General features: G+C 37.4%; 1 protein-coding gene across 2 annotated transcripts in view; it reads left to right on the forward strand.

The window, feature by feature from the left end:
* LOC122428826 (casein kinase 2 subunit alpha' interacting protein) overlaps positions 1 to 18912 on the forward strand; it is a 36837-nt gene extending 17925 nt beyond the window's left edge. Inside the window, exons 1-2 of one of the 2 annotated variants that reach the window (XM_043448951.1) lie at positions 5869 to 6001; positions 16196 to 18912. In XM_043448951.1, coding sequence (XP_043304886.1) covers positions 16480 to 18651 — 2172 coding nt within the window. In that variant the 5' untranslated portion in view covers positions 5869 to 6001; positions 16196 to 16479 and the 3' untranslated portion in view covers positions 18652 to 18912. Of the gene's footprint in view, positions 1 to 5868; positions 6002 to 16195 lie in introns of those variants that run through there. The other variant, XM_043448952.1, reaches the window with a different exon arrangement.
* The last annotated feature ends 3867 nt before the right edge of the window (positions 18913 to 22779 follow it).

A 22779-nucleotide genomic window follows, 5' to 3' on the forward strand; every position in this document is an offset into this window, starting at 1 on the left:
TACGATATTTTAAAATATCCTATTTCATTCTTAAAATGGTAAACATTATCCTATTTTTCAAATACACAAAGATACAGGAATGTTATGTGTATGTGTCAACTAGTTTAATGCATTTGGTACAAAATCTGCATTACTGAAATCTAATCATTTTAGATACAGACTGCAAAGGGTGTTCTGTCAAGTGAAAAACTTGAATCAAGCAATATGAAGGCAGTATGTAACCTACTAAATTATCCATTTGAGGTTATGGTCTTGATTTTGTTTAAGCAAAATTTCTTGAATTAGACATGAAATGTAATCAACAGGTCTCTTAATGTGTCATGTTTTTCCATAAGGTTCTTCCCTTTGTTTGCACAGCTGCTTTCTAGAGACCTGTATATCACATTTCCCTTACATTATTGTCATTGCTGTTTTAAACCTAGTGACCATTTCCAGGAAGAAAGTTGCTTGCACAAATGTTTGATCTTATGAAAACTTGATCCACTGTTTCATTATCATAGATAGCTTCAATTTTTGTAAAGTCAAGATATTTAGGTTCTTCCATATACTTTTAAACTGTGTCTTCATTAAAAAGGGAGAAATGTTTATGCAAATTTTAGCCATATAATATAGTATACATATATATATATATATAAAACATATTGCAACTGTGTTTCATTCAGTCACTAAAAATATTATGTTATTGGGCAATTGATACATAAATAGATTTTATTGACTTTGAAGAAATAGCTCATATCACAACTCAAACTAATATTTGGCTCCAAAATAAAACTGATAGATAGGCCAATAGTGATGTGATCTTAATGTTGAATTACATGATTGATTTTTGAGTACACGGACCCTGAACTCCTAATTAATCTCCCCTCTATCCTCATGCCCCATAATTCTCTTTGGTAACCATAAATTTGTTTTCTATGCCTGTGAGTCTGTTTCTGTTTTGTAAATAATTCATTTATATCATTTTTTTGGATTTCACACATAAGTGATATCATATCTTGTCTGACTTATTATCTTTGTCTGACTTATTTCACTTAATATGGTAATCTATAGGTCCATCCATGTTGCTGCAAATGACATTATTTTATTCGTTTTTATGGATGAGTAATAAATAATCCATTGTGTATATATCAATAACCTCAGATATGCAGATGACACCACCCTTATAGGAGAAAGTGAAGAAGAACTAAAGAGCCTCTTGATGAAAGAGGAGAGTGAAAAAGTTAGCTTGAAGCTCAACACTCAGAAAACTAAGATCCTACCATTTCTAAAAAAAAAAGAAAACTAAGATCCTGGCATCTGGTCCCATCACTTCATGGCAAATAGATGGGGAAACAGTGGAAACAGTGACAGACTTTATTTTTGGGGGGGCTTCAAAATCACTGCAGATGGTGATTGCGGTCATGAAATTAAAAGACACTTGCTCCTTGGAAGGAAAGTTATGACCACGCTAGACAGCATATTAGAAAGCAGAGATGTTACTTTGTTAACAAAGGTCCGTCTAGCCAAGGCTATGGTTTTTCCAGTGCTCATGTATGGATGTGATAGTTGGACCATCAAGAAAGCTAAGTGCCGAAGAATTGATGCTTTGAACTGTAGTGTTGGAGAAGACTCTTGAGAGTCCCTTGGACTGAAAGGAGATCCAACCAGTCCATCCTGGAGGAAATCAGTCCTGGGTGTTCATGGAGGGACTGATGTTGAAGATGAAACTCCAATATTTTGGCCACCTGATGTGAAGAGCTGACTCATTTGAAAAGACCCTGATGTTGGGAAAGATTGAAGGCAGGAGGAGAAGGGGACGACAGAGGATGAGATAGATGGCATCACTGACTCAATGGACATGAGTTTGGGTAAACTCCAGGAGTTGATGATGGACAGGGAGACCTGGCATGCTGCTGTTCATGGCATCGCAAAGAGTTGGACACGACTGAGTGACTGGACTGGACTGTGTATATATACTGGATCTTCTTTATCCATTCATCTGTCAATGGACACTTAGATTGCTGACGTGTCTTGGTTATTGTAAATAGTGCTGCTATGACATTGGGGTGCACCTATCTTTTCAAAGTACAGTTTTCTCCAGATACGTGCCCAGGAGTAGGATTGCAGGATCATATGGTTCCTCTATTTTTAGTTTCTTAAGAAACCTCTGTACTGTTTTCCATAGTGGCTGCACCAACTTACATTCCCACCAACAGTGTTGGAGGGTTCTGTTTTCTCCACTCCATCTCCAACATCTGTTAATTGTAGGCTTTTTAATGATGGCTATTCTGACTGGTATGAGGTGATACCTCATGGTAGTTTTGATTGGCATTTCTTTAGTAATTAGAAGTATTGAGCATCTTTTCATGTGCTTGTTGGCCATCTTTATGTCTTCTTTGAAATGTCTATTTAGGTCTTCTGCCCATTTTTTGATTGGGTTATTTGGTGCTTTTTTCTTTTTTTTATATTAAACTGACTTGTTCGTGTGTTTTGGAAATTAAGCCCTTGTCAGTAGTATCATTTACAAATATTTTCTCCCATTCTGAGGGTTGTTTTTTCATTTTGTTTACAGTTTACTTTGCTGTGCAAAATCTTAATAAATTTTATAAGGTCCAATTTGTTCATTTTAAATTTTTATTTCTATTACTCTAGGAGATGGATCAAAAAATATTGTCATGAATTATGTCAAAGAGTGTTTCACCTATGTTTTCCTCTAAGAGTTTTATAGTAATTAATCTTACATTTAGGTTTTTAATTCATATTAAATTTTTTATATGGTGTTACAGAATATTCTAATTTCATTCTTTAACATGTAGCTGTCCATTTTCCTAGCATCATTTACTGAAGAGACTTTCTTTTTTCCATTGTATATTTTTTGCTGCTTTTGTCATAGAATAGCTGACCTGAAGTTATTTTCTTGACTAAGTAGATGATCCCAAATAGTGCATAATCCAGTTGCTTTCTAAAAATTAAATTTAATTTCAAATGTACAGAAGAAGAATGATGTTTGAAGTAATCTCTGAAACTGAAATATCTGGTCAATTTACACATTTTCTGCATTTTCAGTATTTGCTAGTGTCTCTGGAAAATGTAGTCTCTGTGCTTCTCTCTTAGCTCAGTTGGTAAAGAATCTGCCTGCAATACAGGAGACCCGGGTTCGATTCCTGGGTTAGGAAGATCCCCTGGAGAAGGAAATGGCAACCCACTCTAGTATTCTTGCCTGGAGAGTCCCATGGACAGAGGAGCCTGGCAGGAAACAGTCCATGGGGGTCTCAAGAGTCAGAAACTTAGTAACTAAACCACCACCACTGGAAAATGTATGGTGAAGGGGATTGGGAGATTGTTGGGATTTATTAGGAAGGATATTAGTTGGATAGGATAGAATTGTCCTCTTAAGCATCCCAGAATTGGGACATTCTTTCACATTTGTGATCTTGAGATCCCGGGTAATACATATACCTCAAGAAACCCTGGATGCCTACACAAAACAGAACAAAGAGGTTTTGTTTGAAGATACTCTTGCAACAGATTATATGAGTATGTCCGACTCTTTGCGACCCCATGGACTGTAGCCCACCACGCTCCTCTGTCCATGGGATTCTCCAGGCAAGAATACTGGAATGGGTTGCCATGCCCTTCTCCAGGGGATCTTCCCAGCCCAGGGATCAAACCCACGTCTCTTATGTCTCCTGCATTGGCAGGCAGGATCTTTACCATGAGGGCCACCTGGGAAGCCCCTTGCAACAGATTTTTTTAGTCACTCATTCGTGTCCAACTCTTTTGCAACCCCTGCCAGGCTCCCCTGACCATGGGATTTCCCAGGCAAAAATACTGGAGTGGGTTTCTATTTCTCTAGAGAATCTTCCTGACCCAGGGATCAAAGCCGCATCTCCAGCTGGGCAGGAGGTTTCTTTACCACTGAGCCACCTGGGGTTGTCTATATCTATATCTTTACATCTTAATTTATATTGCTTATTGCAGACAGACCCTAGATCCTAGCTGACTTTGTGCTGCCCAATTAAGAAACAAAACTGAAAGATTTAAATCTCCTAGCTTCTCTCAAAGTATATGGAGGATCCCTTCTGTTTATGACATTAGGTTTTGATATGTACAGAATTGCAAGATGGAACTGAAAAGTGATGCCCTTTGAATATACTGGTTTTGTATAACAATACTAAGATTCTCTCATCTCCAGACTCCCTTCATACAAAGACACATTGAACTCCAGCTTTTGTGAACATGAGGTGTAAAAACTTGGAGGTTTTCAGCAGGCTTGGGATTTGCCTGGTAAGCCGAATGACGTGAAATAGTTTCTGATGTATCAACTGACACTTAATACTTTGTAGGTCTACTGTACTATCGTACAGGAGGTGGTGAACAAAACCATCCCAAAGAAAAAGAAAAGCAAGAAGACAAAGTGATTATTTGAGGAAGCTTTACAAACAGCAGAAGAATGAAGAGAAGCAAAGAGGGAAAGATACATCCAATTAAACAGAGTTCCAAGGAGTAGCTAGGAAAGACAAGAAGGCCTTCTTAATTGAACAGTGCTTAATAGTAGAAGAAAACAACAAAAGGGGAAAGACTAGAGATCTCTTTAGGCAAATTGGAAACATCAAGGGAGCATTTCATCCACAGGGGGGTACAATAAAGGATATAAATGGTAGAGACCCAGTAGATGCTGAAGAGATCAGAAGAAATGGAAAGAATATGAAGAAGAACTGTATAAAAAATAGACCTTAATGAACTGGATAACTTCGATAGTGTGGTTAGTCACCCAGAGCCAGACATTCTGGAGTTCTAAGTGGGCCTTAAGAAGTACTGGTAAATCTATGGCTGATTCATATCAATGTATGACAAGACCCACTGAAATGTTGTGAAGTAATTAGCCTCCAACTAATAAAAAAAATTAAAAAAAAAAAAAAAAAGAAGTACTGGTGTTAATAAATTCCAGCAGATGAAATTCCAGCAGAACTATTCAGATCCCTAAAGGAGGATGCCATCAAGGTTTTTCATTTATTGTGTCAGCAAATCTGGAAGACCCAGCAGTGGCCGCAGAACTGGAAAAGGTCAGTCTTCATCCCAATTCCCAAGAATGGTAGCACCAAAGAATGTGCTAACCATAAGACAATCGCACTCATTGCTCATGCTGGTAAGGTCATGCAGGCTAGGCTTCAGCATTATGCAAACTAAGAACTTTAGATATCCAAGCTGGATTTAGAAAAGGAAGAGGAGCTAGAGATCAAATTGTCAACATTTGCCGGATTATAAAGAAAGCAAGGGAAATTCAGAAAAATATCTACCTCTGTTTCATCAACTACACTAAAGCCTTTGTGTGGATACTGACAAACTGTGGAAAGCTCTTAGAGAAATGGGAATACCAGATCATCTTAACTGTCTTCTGAGAACTCTGTATGCAGGTCAAGAAGCAACAGATAGAACCTTGTATGGAACAACTGATTGGTTCAAGATTGGGACAGGAGTGCGACAGGGCTGTCTGCTGTCACCCTGTTTGTGTAACCTGTACGCTGAGCACATCATGAGAAATGCCAGGCTGGAATCAAGATAGGAGGGAGAAATATCAACAACCTCAGATATACAGATGATACCACTCTAATGGCAGAAAATGAAGAGGAACTAAAGAGCCTCATGGTGAGGGTGAAGAGGAGGAGTGAAAGAGCCAGCTTAGCACTGAATTTTAAAAAATCTAAGGTCATGGCATCTGCCCCCATTACTTCATGGCAAATAAAAGAGGAAAAAGCGAAACCAGTGACAGATTTCCTCTTCTTGGACTCTAAAATCACTGCAGACGGTGACTGCAAGCATGCTTCTTGGCAGGAGGGCAATGACAAACCTAGACAGTGTGTTGAAAAGCAGAGACTTTACTCTGCTGACAAAGGTCTGTATAGTCAAGGCTCTGGTCTTCCCAGTGATCACATATGGTTTTGAGAGCTGTACCGTAAAGAAGGCAGAACGCCAAAGAATTGATGCCTTCGAACTGTTGTGCTGGAGAAGCCTCCTGAAGGTGCCTTGGACAGCGAGGAGTCAAACCAGTCAATTTTAAGGGAGATCAACCCTGAATATTCTCTGGAAGGATTGACGCTGAAACTGAGGCTCCAGTATTTTGGTCATCTGATGAGCACAAATGACTTATTGGAAAAGTCCTTGATACTGGGAAAGATTGAGGGCCGAAGGAGAAGAGAGCATCATGGGATTAGATGGCTGGACAGCATCGTGGATGTCATGAACATGGACCTGGGCAAGCTCTGGGAGATGGTGAGGGGCAGGGAGGCCTGGGGTGCTGCAGTCCCTGGGGTCTCAAAGGGTAGAACGCGACTGGGCAACTGAACAACAACAACAACCCTTTGTAAGTCAGGGGGAAATTGAGCTGGATGTATGACTACAAGTGATTTTGTTTATGATTTTGAGAAGGGTATATGTAATTTTGCTTATGCGTGTTTCTAGTACAGTGCCCTCTCTGCTCCTTCGACTGGTGGGTGGTGTTCAGACGTTGACAAACTATATATTTCCTAAAAGTACCCCACAAAGAGAATTTTCTTTTGGACTTACCCCCTGCCTTCCTTCCTTCATCCTTTTTAGTATATGTGATAGATCAGAAAAAAGGAAGCATTTTCATTTTTATATGAAAGAGAGCATCTTTGTTTTTTTTAAACTCCTGAATTTGTTCATTGTTGTTTAGTCACTAAGTGGTGTCCGACTCTGCAACCCCATGGACTGCAGCCCACCAGGCTTCCTTGTCCTTCAGTATCTCCTGGAGTTTGCTCCAACTCATGTCTATTGAGTTGGTGATGCCATGCAACCATCTCATCCTCTGTCACCCCTTTTTCCTCCTGCCTTCATTCTTTCCCAGCCTCAGAGTCTCTTCCAGTGAGTCAGCTGTTTACATCATGTGGGCAAAGTATTGCAGCTTCAGCTTCAGTATCAGTCCTTCCAGTGATGGACATTGAAAGTTTTCCATTGTCCAACTAATCCTCCTGTCTCTGGTCTATGTGACATGCCACGACTTTACCTCTGTGATTCTTTTTCTTCTGTATACCAATATAGTTGAGCTTTTCTCTATTTTAACATCAACCAGGCTTCCCGTAAAGATGACATTTTTCAACTGTACTTAACTCTTCAGAGTCAAGTTCCTTGAAGTCAGGCTGATGGTAATGGTTCCTTTTCACACACATTACTCTTTCAGAGCTGGGTTCTCAAACAAGTCTTCAGTGAACTCAAGAATTTGTTCTCAGTCAAAACTCTTGGAATCCTTTTATAATTTAATTCTGTTCAGTGCCACTCAATATTATTTTTTGGACTTATATAAATAAGTTTCCTTTCACATTTGCTTCTTTTTTCACTCCTGTCTTCATCTCCTCTTCTTCTCTTCTTCAGCCTCCTCCCTCTTCCTTCCAAATGTAAGTCACTCAGAGGTTCTTATATATTAAGGTCTGCAATCTTTCCTTCTTTAATTCCTAACATTATCTTTATTCTTCATTTTCCAGAATACTTTCTTCATTTTGCCATGTGTTGTCAGTTTTGTTTTACATCTGCACCTGACTTACTCGCTCTTCTTTCAGGCTCCATGTGTGCCTGCATGCTAAGAAGCTTTAGTCGTGTCTGACTCTGTGTGATCCCATGGACTATTGCCTGCCAAGCTCATCTGTCCATGGGATTCCCTAGGCAAGAATACTGGAGTGGGTTGTCATGCCCTCCTCCAAGGGATCTTCCCAACCCAGTGATCAAACTCAAGTTTCTTATGTCTCCTGCATTAGAAGGAGGGTTCTTTTTTAAAATTAATTTATTTTTTTATTGAAGGATAATTGAAAGAGGAGAGTGAAAAAGTGGGCTTAAAGCTTAACATTCAGAAAACTAAGATCATGGCATCGTCCCATCACTTCATGGCAAATAGATGGGGAGATAGTGGAAACAGTGTCAGACTATATTTTTGGGCTCCAAAATCACTGCGGATGGTGACTGCAGCCGTGAAATTAAAAGACACATACTCCTTGGAAGGAAAGTTATGACCAGCCTAGAATAGCATATTAAAAAGAAGAGACATTACTTTGCCAACAAAGGTCCGTCTGGTCAAGGCTATGGTTTTTCCAGTAGTCATGTATGGGTGTGAGAGTTGGACTGTGAAGAAAGCTGAGCGCCGAAAAATTGATGCTTTTGAACTGTGGTGTTAGAGAAGACTCTTGAGAGTCCCTTGGACTGCAAGGAGATCCAACCAGTTCATCCTAAAGGAGATCAGTCCTGGGTGTTCATTGGAAGGACTGATGCTGAAGCTGAAACTCCAGTACTTTGGCCACCTCATGCAAAGAGTTGACTCATTGGAAAAGACCCTGATGCTGGGAGGTATGGGGGCAGAAGGAGAAGGGGACGACAGAGGATGAGATGGTTGGATGGCATCACCGACTCAATGGGCATGAGTTTGAGTAAACTCTGGGTGTTGGTGATGGACGGGGGGGCCTGGTGTGCTGCAGCCCATGGGGTCGCAAGGAGTTGGACACGACTGAGCGACTGAACTGAACTGAACTGAATTGCTTTACAGAATTTTGCTGTTTCCTGTCAAACCTCAAAGTGAATCAGCCATAGGTAAACATATATCCCCTCCCTTTTGAACCTCCCTCCCATCTCCCTCCCCATCCCACCCCTCTAGGTGGATACAGAGCCCCTGTTTGAGTTTCCTGAAGAAGGTGGGTTCTTTACCACCAGCGCCACCTTGGAAGCCCCTTTACTAAAGCCTTAGTAATCTTTATACTTTCATACCTATCATACTGGCTTTAAAGTAGTTCATTGAATTAAATTCCCTCTTCTTTCTTCTCTGCCATTAAACATTTCAGGAAAGCTATTCGTGTGTGTGTGTCCCCATGGTGCTTTTCTGAATGGACTGCACAGAGATATTTCCTAGAATGTAATGACAATTTGAATCCTGTGGGTGGGAATGGATGAATCCTAGCAAATTGTCTTGACTCATGCCGTGTCTCTGCCTCTCCTCTTCAGTCTCTCCCATTTTCATACCAGGTTTAGATTTGTTGCACCCCATGCTTTTGTCATGGGGGGAGAGGGTAGGTAGGACACTTTTAGTCTGTTAAAATATGTAAGGTTGATGTTTTAACATTGTTCCTGAGGAAATCTTTCTGAAATTATAACCAAAATATATATATATATATATATATATATATAAGAATGAAAATTAATGTATTTTTACAGAGCTTATTATTCTGTAGCCTCTTGAACATATCTCGTGGCCAATCTAGGCTGACTTAGTTATACACTGATGCACCAGACTGGTCTTTCTTGAACTTGCCTGAGAGATGGAGACAAAGGATAGATAGTGTTGTGTGCAGCTGTGGCAGTGATATTTGACTTCTGGATGAATTTCTGTAGAGCTCATGGGTAGACTCCACTAACAGGTCCCTAAGTTTGAGTGACAGCTTGATTGAAGGTGAAAAATGGCAGAATTTGGTCACAGTTTTTTATGGACTAGAGAACTGCAGAAATAGTAGCAATTATACTTAATTATATTTATTTTTAATAAATAAATTTATTTATTCTAGTGCACTATGTTCTGTGCCCTAGAACATAGTCTCCTCTGGATTACTTTTCTTCATAGGGAATGAAGGCGGCATATATCCTACAAAATTGCCTGGCGAGAGAGTTGCTCTAAGAATCATTGAAATAGCCAATTTTAGTGTTCATGAAACTTTTCTTGGTAAAAGGCACTTTCAAAAACAAAAATATGTAGATTGGTGACCATGAATGATAAAAAGAGTTCAGAGAAGGTAGCCTTGAAGTATAAATCTGAGAGATTTTCTCATGGGTTTACATGTGGGAGAAGATGAAAGCTGAACGTCTGAGCTCAAAAGGTGGAAATGTCATGTACTCAGGGCAGGCTAGTGATAAGCCTCGGGTTACAGAGGTTTCTTCTGAAGTCTTCTGCACATCTGAGCCTTCTGTACATGCATTTGTTTCCCAAAAGAGGATTATCCTTTTTGACTGATCGATCCTCACTCAGAATTTGGTGCATTAGTACTTGACTTCCACAACATTCTCTAAATTCAAATCTCTTGGATTGTAAAAATTTTAACACAGGCCTTGAGAGTTTGGCAGGCAGGAGTCAATTTGGTTTAAACAGACCAAACAATTGAACAGATTAAAAACCAATGCTAGGTTACTTCAGGCCAGAAACTAAAATAAAGATTAGATATTACATATTCTAAGTATTAACTCAAGTGGAAATTTTTAGAAAATTAATCTATACACACAGCAAGAATACTGAATATTTTTAATGCTAAACACATCTTCACCAATTTTTAAGGCATCTATGCAATATGTTTTTATTATATAAGTTTCCTGGAGAGAGAATTTATTTCTCTTTTGATGGTTTACTGAGGAAACAAAGCATTTGCCGCATTGTACTCTTTTTGTTTTGGAGGGTCTTACATTTGAGAGGTTGGCTCATGGATCTATTTTTGTTTTATATCAATTCTTTTGTCTATCAGTTCATGAACATCTTGTTCCTAAACACTCATTTGCAGATAAACTTGCTGAGATTGGTGGTAGTAGTATATTGATAAAAGGGTTTACCACAATTTGTTAATCCATTCACCTGCTAATGACCATTAGGTTATTTCCACTTTGGAATATTAAACTAAAGCTTCAGTGAGCATATTTCTGTAAGTCTTTTCATGGAGTATGCTTGCTTTTTGGGTAAATCCTAGAGGTAGACCGGCTGGATTATATGATACATGGATATTTTGCTTTTTTTAAAAAAAAAAGAAGTCAGTCTTTTCCCAAACTTCTTGATTTATTACATACTTTAGCCAGCAGTGTATGAGAGTTCCATTTTCTCTACCTCCTTAATAGAGTTGGCTTAGTATGGCCATCTTTTAAAATATTAGCTGTTCTAATAGGTATATAATTGTCTCTCATATAGTTTCAGTTTGCATTTCCTAATGAATAATAATGTTGAATATCTTTTCATGTGGTTATTTCCCATTCACATATCATCTTTGGAAAGCTGTCCAAATATTTTGCTCAGTTTTTATTGGATTGTTTGCTTTCTTAAGCTCTCTCTATAAACTCTTAATAACAATAATTGCAAATATTTTCCCCAAGTTTATGATTTGTCTTTTTATTTTCTTAATAGTGTCTTATAAATAGCAGAAGCTTTTAATTTTGTGAAATTCAATTTATTCACTTTTTCTTTTATTAATTTTACTTTTGGTGACACATTTAAAAATCTATGCCAAAATCACAAAGATTTTCTCCTGTGACTTTTTTTTCCAGAGCTTTTGTAGTTTTAGGTTTTATGTTAGATCTATGATCCCTTTATGAATTGATTTTGTGTGTAATGTAAGGTATGAACCAAAGTTTATGTTTTGCAGTTGTATACACCTAATTATTACAATGTCATTAGAAAGTGTTATTCTCCACTGGATTACCTTTATACTTTTTTCAAAAATCAGCTATCAATATATGTGTGGGTCTATTTCTGGACTTTCTATTCTCTTCCCTTGATCCATTTGTCTACCTTTATGCCAATACCAGACAGTTTTGACTATTGTTGCTTTTTTAATGTCTTGAAATCAGTTAATGTTGTCCTACCAACTTTCTTCTTTTTCAAAGTTGTGTATTCTAGCTCCTTTGCATTTCAACTCTTTACCTTAGGTTTTGATAGTGTTAACATCTTACATAATCATGGCATATTTATAAAAAAAAAATTTAACATTGGTACAATATTATTAACTGAACAGGTTTTAATATAATAGAACTGCACCAGTTTTTTTCTTTAGTATCTTCTTTCTGACCCAGGAACCAGGCCAGTATACCAAGTTGCCTTTAATCACTATATTCAGATTTCTTCAGTATGTGATAATTCCTCTGTCTTTCCTTGTTTTTCTTGACTTTGGAACATTTGAAGACTGTTGGTGAAATGTTTTGTAGAATTTTCCTCAATTTGGACTTGTCAAGTGTCTTTTCATGATAAGATTGAGTTCATGGATTTTGAAAAGTGTATTATCTTTTTGACATATTTTTTAGATTTGACCTGATAAAATTTTGTTTGGAAATCTTGCATCTATGTGAAGAATAGTGGTCTGTAGTTTTTAAAAATCTAATAATGTTTTTGTTTGAATTTGGTATCAGGTAATAGCTAACTTGCAGAATGAGTTAGGAAAAAATTGTTCCCTTTTAATTTTCTGGAAGAGTGTTTGCAGAATTGGTATTCTTCTTCTTAAATGTTTTGTGGAATGCACCGTGAAGCCACCAGGGTCTTGTGTTTTCTTCGTGGTAAAGCTTTAAGATCCAATTCAATTTATCTAGTAGATATAGGGATCTTCAGGTTTTCCATTTATTCTTGAGTGAGCTTTGGCAATTTTCATCTTTCAAGAAATATGCCCCTTTCCTCTGAGTTATCTAGTATATTGGCATAATATTATTCACAGAAATATCTTCTTATCTTTTTAGATATCTGCAGAGTCCATAATGGGCTTCCCTGGTGGCTCAGAGGGTAAAGAATCCACCTGCGATTCAGGAGACCTGGGTTTGATCCCTTGGTTGGGAAGATCCCCTGAAGGAGAGCATGGCAACCCACTCCAGTATTCTTGCCTGGAGAATCCGCATGGACAGAGGAACCTGGCGGCCTACAGTCCATGGGGTCGCAAAGAGTCGGACTCGACTAAGCATAGTACAGGGTCCATAGTAATGCCAGCTCTCTCATTCCTGATATTTGTATTTTATGTCATTATCTTCCCCTGATATATCTGGTTAAATACTTTCTATTTCATTGATCTCACAAAACCAGCTTTTTATATTCTTGCTTTTCTTGTTTCTATCTTATTTAGTTTCCAATCTCTATAATTTTCTTTCTTCTACTTAATTAAATAAGAAGTTTCCCTGAAAAAGGAAATGGCTACCCACTCCAGTGTTTTTGCCTGGAGAATTCCATGTAGAGAGGAGCCTGGCGGGCTACAATCCATGCAGTCACAAAGAGTCGGACACGACTGAGCAATGAACACTTTCAGTGATAGTGGATATTCACTTTTGGTGATAGCGGATATGCTTGTCTGTTATCAATCTATAATGGGAATAGCTCATATTTCAGTGCCAACTGAATGATTTGATTTTGATTTCAGTTGGAGGTTTTTTTCATTAATTAGTTTTTTCTTAGTAGTTTACTGAGTTTTCTCAGAAATGGACATTGATTATATAAAATTAGTTTTGAACACATATTGAGTTTTTTGTGAATTATGAGCATGACAAATTAAATGTTTCCTAATGATAAATCATTACATAGTTTGAATGAGATGAAGTTGGTGCTAGCAGAGTATTATGTTATTGAAATGTTAAATGTTTTATTTTATTTTGGAGTTTTGCATATGGTATGTGTTATTACTTTCAGTTTTGAACTATTTTTGTTATGTTTTAATATCAGATTTACATATAGCAGTTTCACAGAACAAATTTATAATATTTCTATGTTCATTATACTCTGACAAAGTTTGTATAACATTATAAATATATCTTCATTGAAAGTTGGAAAGGACTCAACTGAAAGAAGAATTTGAGCAAGAATTATTTGAGAATTAATTCTTTCGTAAGTCATAATTATTTTTTCCCATCTTTATAGCTTCATTCAAATCTCCACAATGTCTTGAGTTGTATTTAATGTTTGTATGCTTTAGTTAAAGCATGTTCTTTGAAACAGGAATCTTATTTGCTGAGTAGGTTTGAAAGTGGAAAAAATTCAGAAATGTAATTTTTCTGTCTTAAATTTTTCTTTGTCTTAAATTCTTGTTAGTTCCATTTGTTTTGAATTTCTTTATTCTTTTCCATATGATAGCAGGATTTCCACACTGCATTCTTCTCCTCCCCACTTTTTTTTAAAGTTTCATTGCATCTGGGTGCCAGAACTTGGTTCATCCTTTAATGGTTCACTTTTCAGTGAAATTTTGTGTCAGATGTGTCTTTTCAAATTAGCGTCAGGTTATGTATTCTTAAACCTTGTATTGAAGTTAGGAAACAGGGAAAAATACACATAGAGTAAATGTTAGAGCTCAATTATCACAAAGTGAATTCACCTACACTGGCAGCATCCAGGCCAACAAACAGAACATTATCACCACCCCACAAGCCTTGTGTGCCCTTGTAATCTCCACTTCCCCCAGATGTATTATTATCTTGACTATGAGTACATAGTTAGTATGAACTGATTTTGTACTTTTATACATAAAATTACAAGTGAGTTTTTGTGCATATACTTTTCAATCAGTATTTTTTATGTGATATTCATTCATGTAGTTCTATGATGTTAGATTTTCTGTTAATTTTCATTGTTTGGTATTTTATTGAATGAATATATCACAATTTACTTATATATTCTATTATTGGTTGAAAGTTAATTCTAGTTTGAAGCTATTAGGAATAATACTCCATGAATATCCTAGTATATGTATTTTGGTGCCAATATTCATGCATTGCATGCCTCTTGAGATGTATCTAAGAGTGGAATATAATATATACATATGTATGTATGCATATATATATAATATACTAATTAAGCTATGTAATCACCAGTTATTAGCTTTGTAAGTTTTCATATTATTTTAGTCACATTCTGATAATGTGTAGTAGTATCTCTCTGTAGTTTAAATATGCGTTTGACTGGTTTCTAACAATCCTGAACATCTTTTCATATTGCATTAGTATTTGGATATCCTCTTTTGTGAAGTGCTCATTCCCTGTTTTGCCTGTCATTCTAACTGCACTGCTTATCTTATCTTAGTAACTTGCAGAAATTGTAATGAGTATGAGTCTCTTTTTCAGATATATGCATTCAGATATATGCAAATATTTATTTTTCCCATTCTTTGATGGCATTTCTTGATGACTGAGAATTTTTGATTTTAGTTTATCAATTTTTAATGGTTATAGCTTTCTCTGTTTTAAGAAATCTTTCCATACATCAAGGTCATGGTGTTACTCTATATTACTATATAGATGTTTTTTAGAATGTGATATATATGCAGTAGGGTGTGCTGTTCCCTCCCCTCTTTAAAGTATTGATGTTAAGACACAACACACAAAATCCAGCAATAACAAGTAACTTAGTTGTTACTATTCATGCATGTTGCGTGCTCAGTGGTGTCCAACATTTTGGGACCCTATGGACTGTAGTTTACCAGGCTCCTCTGTCCGTAGGATTTTCCAGGCAAAAATATTGGAATGGGTTGCCATGTCCTTCTTCAGGGGATCTTCCACACTCAGGCATCAAACTCATATATCCTGCATTGGCAGGCAGATTCTTGACTGCTGAGCCACCAGGAAGCCCTATTCATGCAGGCAGAAGCAAAATGAAGAAGTTCTTTGGGTGAGGAGTAACTGTCTCTCACCAACAAGAGTTTGCTTTTGGATTTGTGGCAGAGGAAAGGGAAGAGAGTGACAAAGGTTATGGGGGAAAGATATATAAACATAAATATATTAGTTTAGATGAGATATGCCTAGAGAATAAGTGGAATTGAATAGAAAAAAGAGTATAAGAAATAGTGGAATTGAATAGAAAAAAAGGTGAATTAATATATGAAAGAGATAAAATCAACAGATACTGGTATCTAGATGGTTTTGGAAGGTGAATCTGTCCAGGATAATTTCAAAGATTTTGAATTAGATGACTAGTTTAGGGACCAAGATAGAAGATGCAGAAAAGATGATTTCTTTACAAGGAGCAATAACTTTATTGATTCTTATATGTTGGTGTTTGAATTGTTTTGGAGATTTTGGGGTAGAGTGGGACATGACTGAGTGACTAAGCATGCACACTCGCATATAAGAAGAACTTCCATTTTACTTTAAGAGTCTATTATTTCATGCAATAAATTTATCTCAATTTTTTTAACTAAAGCAATCATTGAAAGAATACCCCAAATAGCTATTACCTATTACTGAGCATCTCCTATATCTTGGGGACTGTTATACATTTTAGGTATATTATTTAGTCTTTAGTCCAATAAATTAAACATTATATTTACCTATTTTACATGTGAGCAGCTGAATGTTTAGAAAATTTTACTCAAAAGTTACACACAGTGACTTTAGATTACACAAATTTTACTCAAAAGAACACAGAGTAGTTCTTTTGTCACTATAAATTGTTTGAGAAAATTAATATCCCTATCAGGCCCTCTCTGAAACCTCTTCACTGTTTTGTTAACAGGTGTCATTTCCTTAAGAGGAAAAAACTCTAGGAAGCTAAAGAGAAGACAGAGAAGAATCTCAATTGGTGACACTTTTTTTCCAACCTCATTTACACCTCAATTTTGAGACACCTATAATATTTAGGAATTAACAGAAAGGTTACAAGACAGATGTTTGACACTTCTTAAGTTATTTGTTTAGAAGTATTTGTTGTCCATGGAATCCAGCTAAAAGACTGTATCAGTTACCGAAACATCCCTGCAAGCCAACTGCTTTCAGAAAGACCTCTATAACTAGCACAAGATGGTGCCCCTAGCATATTATGATCAACACTTCGTGCCCTTAGAACACTCTTACCAACTGGCCGCAACCAGCTCATTAGCACGTCAATATGCAGATGAAAAATTAAATCAACCCAATAACCAACCTGTGGTCAGAGTACAATCCCATAGTAATAACCTTGTAGTGCCTCCACCAAACTCTAGCCAGAAGGTACAGAGATGCTCAGAGTTGCCCTCTGTCACGTCTCAGGACACAATTACAGGGGACTGCTATAACAGGGTTCTAAAATCACCATTATCTCACGCCAAACGTCAGGCCACACCTTCACTACGCCTCCAGCGGAGAACTCCCCTGTGGCCTAATAAGAAAGCCCTGAGCGCGCCTTTGTCCCACCCTAAACCTCAGAACACATCTTCATTTGACCTCATTAAGACATTGTCACCAGAGCCCAGTCAAACAGACTGGAGCTCACAGTTATCCTTTCCTAAACCTCAGAATACATCTTCCCTAGATCTTTTCTGGACATCACCTCCACTGAAGTCTATTCGAAGAGTGTCAAGTTCATCACTATATGTCAATCATCAAGAAACTCCTTCCCCAGACTACCTATGGACATCATCATCTTTGGAATCTAATCAAAGAGCCTTTAGTTCAGCATTACCCCAGTCCAAGCCTCAGAAAGCCTCTTCATTGGACAGCCTGTGGTCATCTTTATTAGAGCGCAATCAAAGATGCTTGAGCTCACCATCTCTCAACTCTACATCTCAAATAAATGACTTGTTTCAGACATCACCTGAAGCCCAGCATTTGGAGCCCAGTCAAATGACTCTGAGCTCATCATTACCTGACCCCAGACTTCAGACACCACCTGTATTGAGGTCCAATTCCAGTGTTCTGAGATTACCACTGTCCAATTCAAAACCAAGAAAGTCACCTTTACCACACTCTGTCCACCAGTCAAAGAGTTTGCCGTTGTTCCAGCCCAAAACACTTGATCATGACTTCAGGACCCCGAGCTCAGCAATGTGTCACTCCAGATTGCAGGACACCACTTCACCAAGTGACAAACACAAAGCCAGAGATCTTTCCTCACCTCATCCCAAACCAAATGTCTCAGGTCAATCGTTATTCAGCTCCAGGCACTCCATGAAGAGCATAGCTGCTTTAACACTGGGCTCCAGACTCCAGCGAAAAAGCAGTTTCGGTCATTGTGAAGAGACAGGACCCAGTAAAGAAATTCCATGGACTTTAGATTACACTCAACCCTGCATTGTTAAAGGTGGAACTGTCCCCAGTGATGTGGTAAATAAAATCGTCAATTCTCTCTCCAAGACCAGAATCCAGAGGGATCTCTGTAGGCAGATTCTCTTTCGAAGGATGAGGGGAAGACCAAACCCTCGTCCTGGCCCCCGCCTTTCATCAAGTTATATGGTTTGCTTGGCCTGTGCTTCCTGCATCAGATCTCATTGCAGCCATCTTACAGGAAGGAAGGACCCCCACGCCGCCACACTCTTTGTCATCCCAACTCCTGAGCTCACTCCTGAGAAAGAGATAACAGTGAAACTAGTTTTTATCCTTTCCCTACCAGAGACTACTTTTTTGCTCCCTGTGAAAGAAAATCAGCCTGATGAAGCCCCTGAAGACAATCTTGAAGGAATGGAGAAGATATCAAACGTTTTCCCTACCTCGGAATCTGATATCACTCTGGGAGCTAATGAGAAGAAGACCTGGCTGACAGTAGCCCCCGAAAAGCAAGCTGTAAGCCAACAGCCCCAGGCTGTAGACTGGCTGCTCTATGTGAAGAAAAACAGTAGCCCTCAGTTCCAGTCCGTACTCCCGTCCTCTTCCTCCTCCACGTCTTTGTCCTCCTCATCCTCTTCATCTTCCTCCTCCTCTTCCTTTTCCACCATAGCCCCCTTACCCCCTCCTCCTCCTCCAAAAGAGTCTGCCGTCTCAGACTGTGTGGTCACTAAGTTACTTAGTTACCACCGGTTGCCTCCAGGGGTCTCCTGGCTTGAGTTTATATGTAGTAAAAATCACCAGCCACTTCCTGGAAAACCACGTCCAAGTCAGTCACCATCTCCCAAAGCAAGGCCTATGAGGAATAGCACCACAGTTAAAAGGAGAAAGGGGCCCAAGACAGTGTTCAAAATTTTCCAGACAAAGTTTCAAAATGAGAGAAATCTTGATTAAATTAACTTTTTGTTTCTTTGAAGGCAGTTGACCTCTTAGTTCTTTGACATTAGTTTGATTTCCTATCATGCTTATTAAAATTCTTAGTATTAACTAAGTGTGCCTCTATATTTCAGCTGATAAAGCAATTAGTTAAGGGGAACTATTACTTTTAAGTCTATTTGAAGAGTCTTAAATAATAGACTTATTAATAGTCTTAAATAATAGACTAATAATAGTCTTAAATAATAGACTATGAACTTCTAGAAGCCCAAAATGGAATCCTATGTTTTTAACCATGTGCCTGGCTTACAGTAGCCACTTGAAAATAATGTTAAATGAATTAATAATAATTGACCACAGACCATAAATATCTTATTTGTCTTGCCTTGAACAGTATCCAACTCACTGTTATCCTCCTTCCTCATAAGGCATAATAGTGATGATATCCTTAAAACAACTTATGCTAATCTGGTTCCCTATCTCAAAAGAAAATTAAGATCATGTTTAACTGTTAATACATATAGGAAGGAATCTTTTCAGTCATGTGTTCCTAGAGAAAATTCTATGGTAAGATCCCACACTCTTAAATGCAACAATTTATTCAACCTTAGCAAATCTCAGAAAAGAATAACCAACTGGTACAGATAACCCTACCTCATGCCAACCGTACCAATATTTAAATTATAGGCTGTAAAGTCACCTGCTCATCACTTCTACTTATACAACATAAATGAGTTAATAAAAATGTTTAAAAAATTGTTTCTGTTCCACTGGGTCTACTAGTAGCGGGAAGAAAAGGGAATTGTCTTACCTACTACCTTAAATAATTATACCTATCCGAAAGAGCTAGAATTAGTTTCTCTTGCAGACACTGATGACTCACAATTCTACCTCTCCACTCTACTTCTTTCTAATCACTAGATTGCATATCATACATTCCAACTGGAACATTGTGCAGGCATCTTAAACTCAACATAACCAACCCAGAATTTATCATCTTTACCTTTACACTTGGCATCTACACATTACAGTCCTTTGTCCTCTGTGTTCCCTGTTTTAGTGGATGTTCCACCATCTGTCATGGAGTCTGTTTTCTCATTGTCCGTCCTCCTCCAAGTCCGTGAGTTCCATGACCTTATTCTCTATAGAATCTAGCTTTTTTCTCCAGCCCTATTGCCACTGTTCTAGTTGTGGTCACAGATTTGTCAGCTGGATTACTGAAATAACTCCTAAACATGCATTTTAACTTTTGAACGTATTTCTGAGATCAAAGTTGATGATACCATTTCACTGTTGGTAACCCTTTTTCATTGCCCATTGTTCTCTTAGGAAAGTCTTAATTCCTTCTGTGATTGAGTCATGATAATTTTCAAGACTGATTTCTTTCTCTTTTCCAGTCTCAGCCACATTAATTTCTTTACAGTGGGAAGCAAGCCTCCTACATTTCCAAATCAACAATTCTGGTGTCCAGAATGATCTTTCCATTTATACATTTTTGCTCTACAGAGCTCTAAAATCTTCTGGGAAGCCTTTTCCTGATCCACTTACAACTGAAGGGTTTAGTTGGCTTTCTTATTACCATGAAACTTTATTTTTACTCTTTATGCTGATCTTCACCATAATATAAACCAATCATTTCTTGTCTGTCTTCACTCACTAGAATGAAAACTTATTTTTCACCATTTTATGTCTGTTTTTTATGTAGTCCTTGAAATACAGTATATTCCCTAAAATATGTATTAAGATTGAGTTAATGCTAGTGAAGCTCTTCATCTTTTTAAAATTCTCTGAAATAAGTAATGCTTCATCTATTTGCTTTTTCCCATACTAGTATTGAATTGTTTTTTGTACCTTTTGTCTTGGTGAGAACATATATAAAAATATTATAGTAGTCATCTTTGTCTTATTTCTTATATTAAAAGTATTCCTTTCTAGTATTTCAGTATTAAATATGATGTTGCATAGCTGACCAGTGATGATGAGGAAGAACTTAGGTGTGTGATAATGTGTTCAAGGATTTCTCCATCCTCTTTAGAAAATCCTTGATATGTGCTTAATTCACCCTGAGCATCTGTTTTGATGACACACATCACTTGTATAATATGTTCTCTACTAAACTGAATTCTATGTGTGGAGATCCTGTGTCTATCATGTTTACTACTAACCTCTTTGGACCTAACGAAACCTGACATATACTAAGATTTCAATAAATATTTATGAAATTAAATCAAGGAGTTCAACTGATTTTTATTTGTTGATGTAATTTACATGTTTGTTTCCATTGTTTATCTTATTCTCTAATCTTTATGCCTCATTGTAATTTTTTATTTTTCTTTATTTTTGAACTATGATTTAATTAATTGTTTTTAACTTCTTTACTGTTTTGCGGGCTTCCCTCGTGGCTCAGCTAGTAAAGAATCCGCTTGCAGTGCGGGAGACCTGGGTTTGATTCCTGGGTTGGGAAGATCCCCTGGAGAAGGGAATGGCTACCTACTCCAGTATTTTGGCCTAGAGAATTCCATGGACTCTATAGTCCATGAGATCACAAAGAGTCAGACATGACTGAGTGACTTTCACTTCACTTCACTTACCGTATTGGCAGTTATTTATTTTGTTCTTAATCAGAACAGTGTCTACTTCGAATATTATTTAAGAGAATTCTGTAACCATATATTTCCTAACTTTTAAATTTGGAAATAAAATCACATGAAACTGAACAGGAAAATGAATGACAATAGCAAGTATCCAACTCTCTCTCCCGGCTTCTGTTGACATACCAAGAGATTTCAAAATACAGAACAACATGTGTTATGTCAGAAAGGTCAAGAAATTTTTGTCAGGTCTTGTACAGATGAGGTCAAGTTTTAGAAGGGTAAGAGGGACTCAGAATTTACTAGATTTAAATAAAGAGATAATTTGAAAATAATTTTTAAAAGATATTAATTGCATCTCATTAGTGTCTTTTTCTCTAAATGGAAAGGCCTGGACATGCAAACAGGCTACATAGCTGTTGGGAAATAGAAGGTGAGTTCTCTGAGTTGTCACATATCTGGATGATAATTTAACACTCTTTTTGTTTTGTTTTTTAATTGGAGGAAATCATGCCCTGATTGGAAGCTGTTGGCATGGGGAAACTGTAGGCAAGGTAACTATAAGAAGGGTATCCACTGTGATTGGTTAGGAGCACATATTTGTGTCTCCCTGATTGGTCCTAAGTTGGAAATGGAGACAAAATTAGGGAAGCTATCAGTTATTAATCCTGTCCTAGCTATTTTGGGTTATTATTTGGTGTCCTAGATTATTACTAGAGAGAGTGGTAATAGCAGACTTGCTTCCTGGGCCAGTTACTACAGATAAAGGTTGGCTTCCTGGGTTGGTTGTTTCAGGTAATAAGCCAGAGTTTATATGTAGTCTGACTGTTGTCTGTTTTTATATTCAAAAAGCAAATTTTTATATTCAAAGCAGATTTGCTTTGTTCCTATTCAATCAGCTACTACTTTTCTTATAAGAAAAATCTCCAACTGATATTAACAAAATGCACAGTGCACCTCCTGTCAAGATTCGAATAGATCCTTCAAAATCTCTCACCAGAATTAATGAACACCTTGTACGTAAAAAACATAAGGTATAATAGAAGATTATGTCATGGTGTCATAAGTTTTTCAAAACCCGTAATAGAAGATTATAAGTTCAAGGATTCATTATCCTTTGTACTGGTCTCTGTAATACATCTATTTTGCTGGTGGGAAAAAACCCAAGGTCTGAGGGTGAAGGTTTGTCCAGGACCTTCAAGCTGTAAACGTTGTTATCCCTTGACACCCTCTTTCTGCTAAGCCTCATATGTCACTAACATCCATTCTAACTGGAAGTAAATGCTTTACTATAGTTATTTATGCAGTGCATTGTTTAGTATTCCACTTGGTGGGTGAAGCTAGCCAATATCTTTTGCCTTCACTTGGGAAGAATGGTTCACCTGGACAGTAATATGTCAGAGCTTTACTGAGAGTCCTCTTATTTTTCACAAATCTTGAAGGCTGATTTGAATGATACAAAGTTTCCTAGGGCTTCTACTTGGTTACACTATATGGATGATTTGCTTCTTCACTGTCATTCTCAAACCTCCTCACAGAAAGATAGCATCCACTT

This window comes from Cervus canadensis, chromosome 27 (assembly GCF_019320065.1).
Source record: "Cervus canadensis isolate Bull #8, Minnesota chromosome 27, ASM1932006v1, whole genome shotgun sequence".
NCBI classification, from domain to species: domain Eukaryota; kingdom Metazoa; phylum Chordata; class Mammalia; order Artiodactyla; family Cervidae; genus Cervus; species Cervus canadensis.